The 6,812-nt window shown below is 36.3% G+C and overlaps 1 protein-coding gene across 1 annotated transcript in view; it reads right to left on the minus strand.

Moving 5' to 3' along the window:
* LOC107705873 (cytohesin-4-like) overlaps positions 1-1,064 on the minus strand; it is a 14,713-nt gene extending 13,649 nt beyond the window's left edge. The window contains exons 1-2 of the mRNA XM_016509379.1: positions 955-1,064; positions 55-128 (exon numbers count right to left, since the gene is read on the minus strand). Coding sequence (XP_016364865.1) covers positions 55-128; positions 955-976 — 96 coding nt within the window. The 5' untranslated portion in view covers positions 977-1,064. The remainder of the gene's footprint in view (positions 1-54; positions 129-954) is intronic.
* Between the last annotated feature and the right edge of the window lie 5,748 nt (positions 1,065-6,812).

Genomic DNA, 6,812 nt, shown 5'->3' on the forward strand with positions numbered 1-6,812 from the left:
TGTGTGTGCGTGCGTGTGTGTGTGTGTGTGAAGCAGCAGCTGATGTTCATTTACCTCAATGTCCTCCAGCAGGATCTGCTTGTGCATCTTCAGCCCCTCGATCTCCATCTGCTCCTCCGCCATCAAATCTGAGAAAACAGCAAACAAGACACAATCACACGATTAAACATCTGAACAAACATCAGTGTGTCTCTGCAGATTCACATCCAGCTCTATATAATGAGCTCATACTGCAGTGAGTTTCTACTCAACATGACATTACCAAAATAAACACTTCAAACAGATTATTGAGCAGATCAGAGCCGTCTGGAATCTACAGTAAAGCTGAAGACTGGAACAATGAGCTTCACACTTCGTGAGTCGTGTTCTGCTTCATGAAACAGGAAACCTGTTGTCATGGGGGCCGATGGCTCCTGCGTGAGGGGCCTCTGAACGTGTGTGTGTGTGTGTGAGTGTGTGTGTGTGTGTGTGTGTGTGTGTGTGTGTGTGAGTGTGTGTTTCACTTCAGATACGAACATCCAAACACACCACAGCGATCAGAGGACAGAAACATGAGCTGATCTACAAGAAATCACACCAGCAGATATGAAATAAAGAAGCTGGCGGTCAGTATTTGACACCGGATCATCTGTCAGATAATATTTCAGCTGCGTTACATCAAAGAATTCAAAAAGACATTAACATTATTCAAAAATAATAATAATATAAAAAGCAAACTCAACAGATATAAGATACAGTAAAGAGTAACCTGCAGTTTAAATATATCTATAACCTGCATTAAATCTATCTTTCTGGTTGCTGGTGTTTTGATATAAAGTGCAGATCAATAAAACATTACCAATAAACAATAAATCATCTGCAAGAACAACCTGCCATGGAAATACAGACAGTGATGAGGACAGAGCTGTCTGTCAGTAATAAGACTTTAGGTTGGTTAAAGTTAAACTCTCTTACCTGTGTGACAGCTCTCAGTCATGGTGGCTTATGTAAATATAGATGGATATAACGCTGATCTGCTGTGAGTTTGGACTCAGATGTTCTTCATGTTTGTTGCAGATGGTGTGAGTTCCTCTATCAGCCGCTGCCCTGCCCTGCAAACACTGTTTCACACCAGAAGTGAAGCGTTTCCGCAGGAGGACCTCACACACACACACACACACACACACACACACACACATCTGATCTGATCATGCCATCTGCTGGTGATGGACTCACTGCCACACACTGATGAATAACTGATGAACCTCACAAACAACTTCAGATGACCTAGCTCTTAGAAAATCAGCCGTCACTCACACTGACCATCTATCTGCTGTTTTTATTTTATTTTAATTTTAACTTATTAAATACTGGATTTGATCATGTTTTCACATGTATGTTGTGTATGTAGGTGTTTTTCATCTCTTTCTGATACTGTCAAATCCAGTTTATCTTTATCATATGTGACCACAAAACCAGTCATAAGGGTCAATTTCTCAAAATTGATATGTATGCATCAGCTGAAAGCTGAATAAACAAGCTTTCCATTGATGTATGGTTTGTTAGGATTGGACAATATTTGGCTGAGATACAACTATTTGAAAATCTGGAATCTGAGGGTGCAAAAAAATCTAAATATTGAGAAAATCATCTTTAAAGTTGTTCAAATGAAGTTCTTAGCAATGTATATTACTAATCAAAAATTAAGTTCTGATATATTTACGGTAGGAAGTTTACAAAATATCTTCATGGAACATGATCTTTACTTAATATCCTAATGATTTTTGGCATAAAAGAGAAATGTATAATTTTGACCCATACAATGTATTGTTGGCTATTGCTACAAATATACCCCAGCGACTTAACACTGCTTTTGTGCTGCAGGCTCACATATTGTTTGTTTTGCCTTTTTATAAAAAAAAATAAATAAACAATAAATAAACAGTAGAAAAAAGAAAATCATCTGTGTTCTGGGTCATTCGGTGGATTGAGCAGATATGGACCTCAAACTATAACAATAACCTAATAATCCTGAGCTAATATTTCAGTCTGTCCACCCTGTTACAGGACATTTCTACACTGCAGACGTTTAAACCACTGAAGCCCATTACTGGCTAGCAGAAGATATAGCAAGAACTTTAACAGATTAATAACATTTTCATTTCCATTACAAACTAACTCAACAGGGTGGACAAGTTCAGTTTTACGCTAATAGATAAGATTTCTAAAAATGAGGAAAAGAGAGAAAAGTTTATGACTAAGACTTCATTTGTTCCTGGATTCATTTTCCCTCCAAGGAAATGATGTCACTTCTATCAGGTCATGTGATTTGCGGCACATGCTTAATATTTTAAAGGAGAAGAAGCGCCAATATAACAGGGTGGACATAAACTAATTTAATGGTTTTACACATTAAACAAATATGCATCACAAAAAAAGAGAATAAGTACATGTGTACACTATTACTCAAAGCATTTAATTCAGTGTGTTACTTGCTGTTTCTTTGTGTAATTAATTGTAATTAATTAAATAAATTTACTAGCAATTTCAGAGTGAAAATTGCCTCGACACCTAATTTCAGTGAAGGTGCAAAGAAGCTTTGAAGATGTGCATGTTAATGTTCTTAAGACGACACACATCTTTATGTCTGTCTTTATAAGTTTATTGTTGAACTGAAGATTTCAGCTGCAAAGAAAAGTCCAGAATCACCAGTGGCTTGGAGTAAATGTATGCTCATAATTTACATTTACATTTAGTCATTTAGCAGATGCTTTTATCCAAAGTGACTTACAAATGAGGACAATAGAAGCAATCAAAACTAACAAGAGAGCATCAATATGTACAGTAAGTGCTGTGACAAACCCCATTTAGTCTGACACAGTACAAGTAGCAACATACTTCAAAATATCTTCTTTTATCATACAGCTTTGGAACAACCTGAGGATGAGTAAACGAGACAGAATGTTCATTTTTGGGTGAACTATGCCTTCAAAGTTGCTAAAAACCCTGTACAGTGATGTGACACATGATGAAGATGAGTGCTCTGTGTCAGGTTCAATAGTTTATTAAGTGGTGTGACACTAACCAGCCCAAACAAGCTCGTCTCCTCACGGCGTCGCCATAGCAACGGCTCATAGATGCAAATGTGTTCCAATTAAAATAGTAAAAAACAGCATCTTCAGATTCATTAGAAGATCTATTTCGAGTTGAAAGTGAGGATAAAAGAGCACTCGTGTTTCTCTTGGCACAAGCATGAGGCTGATTTAGTGCTGCAGTCAATGCGTCAATGCCTTCGCTTCTCAAATAAATAATATGGAAATTATTCTGTAACACCATATCAAAGTACCGTAACGGGTGTCCTGAAAATATGAGCCACCTCTCATTAGTTAGTTAGTTAGGGTTAGAGGAGGGTTGGGTGGGTTAGTTTTAACTGCTGGTAGCTTATCATCCTGAGCAAGTTCCAGCATTAACCTCATTAACCTGTACTTGTCTGTTTTCTCTCTCTGGGGCTGTTTAATAACGGCAAAAGCTGCCAAGACTGATCCGCTTACTGCCACAAAACCGGATCAGTGCCTGAGGCTGTGCATTTATAAGGTCTGATCGTTTATTTATTTATTCATGACACTTATGGATAGATACGGATTTAATATAAACAAAGACATTGTTGCTAACTTGGATGAAGCCCATTTTTGAGCACCTCCTGTGTTATGAAAGAACTGAAAAGAATAAGAGAAAATAAAGATTATAATAAAAATGCGATGGCTCAGAAAATACACAAAATAAAGAAACAGACAGTATAAACAACTGAATCAGTGTTTTTTTTTTTTGTATTTTTGCTTATGTAATATTATAGTATTTATTAATAGTTTATTTACATTTTATAGTTTAGGTTTCTTTTTAATTTTATTTGAAGCTTTAGTAATTTTATGACACACTTTTGACATTTTTATTAGTTTTAGTTTTTTTTTTACATTTATTTTTATTTCAGATTTAGTCATTTTTTTACTTTTTTCCTTTCCTTATCATTTTAGTTTAAGTTTTAGTAATATCGTTATGTGCTTTTGACATTTTATTAGTTTTTGTTTTTTATTGTTTCTATTTAGATTAATTTTTTTATTCCAGTTATAGTCATTTTAGTACTTATATATTTTATTTCATTTAGTTGCCAAATCAATTTTCATTGAAGTTTTTGATGTACCTGTTACATCTAATATTTACATTTTTGTTTATTTCAGATTTATTTCAATTAACAAAAAACTGTTTTAGTTTTAATTAACAATAACAACACCGAAGTGAATCTAAACTGAATTTAAAATCGGATCATTTATCATTAATTTTCAATTCATGTCGGTTCAACATTAACTATTTGCTCTATGTGACAAGATCTGGATGAGACCCTGATCAATAATATTGCTTCTGTCGGTTTCATTAATCGTGCCATTTTATAAACAATGTTCTGTCGTCCAAATGAGTCACTTCCGGAGTCAATGTTATTATGAAGATACAGATCACTAATGAGGAAATAAACAAATTGATTTTATTAGGGTTCGGTGAGTTTTAAAGAAATAACATTACAGTGATTGCATATACTGTTTACATGCTTCTAACATCATCAATATGATTTCTCTGTACACTTTTAATCACTGAGGGGTTTAATTGATTTGTTCTGTAGGCATTTGTGGCTGTTTTTCTGTGGTTTTGGCACCTGAACCAAGATTCTCATTTGATAAAATTCTACTCACATTTTTAATGACACACATGAGAGTCAAACCATCTCAGATCAGGACCATTTGACCTGACATGCGTCCACATCTGTGAGAGGAATATATTCCATGAACAAATCTCAGAGGAGCATCGTCACTGTGTGTGTGTGTGTGGTGTGTGTGTGTGTGTGTGTGTGTGTGTCACTGATTTGTTGACTCTTCCCTCTTTTTTGTGACAGGCATCTGCTGTGTTTCCTCGTGCTGCTGATGCTGCGGCGGCTCATTTCCTCCGAGTCGCGCATGCAGCTGGACACACGGGAAGTTTACGAACGGTGAGTTTCCATGTTACTTTGAAATTTTACTGTAACCTGAAATTATTAATTGGAGGGATTTGAGTTTGTAAGTAAGACGAGATGACACTAGTCTCACGTTAACTTAAAATAATGCTTGTTAAGTTTATTATTGTGAACAGAATTAGATAGAATTAGGTTTTCTGTTTGTGTGTGTGTGTGAAAAATGAGGCGAACACATCTGCATGTGAATATAGAATCAGAATATTATGCATTATACAGTAGATGCACTTAATTCAATTAACTATTGCTTTAACAATAAACAGTCATTTTTCTTCTGTAATGTGACGTATTTACGAGCGAATCAGGATATTAAATGAGAATGAATGAAGGGAGGTGATTTTCTCCGTGATGAGCTGATGTAAAAGTCTCTCTAAATCGAGCTGGGTGATCAATAAGAGCGATTGATGACGTCAAGCTGAAGGAAAGTCGGAGAGAAAGACTATAAACGCTTCATGTGTTTCTTCAGAATGACGTCACTGATGAATCGTTCTCAATAAGAGCGGGAACATGAATTAAAACAGTGAAGTCAGTGTTGATTTCATGTTATCTTTTACACACACACCAACCTCACACACTGAAATAACGTCAGAAACACTAATGTTGAAACATCATTTAATGCATCAGACTTCAGACATTTATTTCTCCCATGTGGAAAAGTAAGAAGTTGCACAACAAGAGTTCTCATTAAGAGACACACACACAGTAAAGCGTGTAATGAGCGTCTGTGTTTCAGATCTGTTGAATCAGAGTCTCATCCAGTTATTCCTCTCTGTGAGTCAGTGAGACGTGTTTAAGACTTTACTCTCCCCGGGAGATTCGTTAGTCTCTTCATACACACGTCTGGTTTGTGTCTCTACATTAAACTCTTCTGTTAGATGGTTTTGTCTGGATTTAGGCTGGTCTCAGATCAGAGAATGAGAGCTTTACTAGGCTAATTTAGTGTATGAGTGTAAAAGTCTGTTTATTCTGGTTAAGAAGTCTCTTCTGCTCACCACAGCTGCATTTATTTGATCACAAATATGGTAAAAATTGTGAAATATTATTATAATTTCAAATAGCTGTTTTCTGTGTGAATATCTGTTAAACTGTAATTTATTTCTGTGATGCGCAGCTGTATTTTCAGCATCATTACTCCAGTCTTCAGTGTCACATGATCTTCAGAAATCATTCTAATATGTTGATTTGCTGCTCAAGAAACATTTCTGATTATTATCAATGTTGAAAACAGTTGTGAGACATTTTATTTTTCAGGATTCACAGATTAATAGAAAGTTCAAAAGAACAAAAAAATGGTTGTTTTTGGTGCAATACAGTTTACTTACATTATTAGTGACCCTTTAAACATCTTGACTACTCTAGACCAGCACAGAACCAGCATAAACCACTCTGAACCGGGTAAACGCACACAAACACCTGCTGTGAGTATTTACGCTAATGCTGCGCTGTAAAGCCTCTCGTCTCTTTAGTCTTGAGCTGTTTCAGCAACAGTCATTGTGTTCAGATAACGAACAGGCCTAATCTCACACACACAATCCTCAGCCCGCTCGTGCGTGTGTGTGTGTGTCTGTGTGCTCTTCTTCTTTTGTTTTTCTTTTATGGTCATTCAGACACTGACCTGTCTGACGTTTCCATGGTGACAAGATGCTCTTCCCTTCGCCCGTACTGAACTCAGCCTGTGAGTGTGTGTGTGTGTGTGTGTGTGTGGTGTGTGTGTGTGTGTGTGTGCTGTGTGTGTGTGAGAGTGTCTGTGTGTGTCTCTGTCTGTGTGTGTGTGTGT

Source organism: Sinocyclocheilus rhinocerous, unplaced genomic scaffold (assembly GCF_001515625.1).
Source record: "Sinocyclocheilus rhinocerous isolate Xijiao unplaced genomic scaffold, SAMN03320098_v1.1 scaffold1615, whole genome shotgun sequence".
NCBI lineage: Eukaryota > Metazoa > Chordata > Actinopteri > Cypriniformes > Cyprinidae > Sinocyclocheilus > Sinocyclocheilus rhinocerous.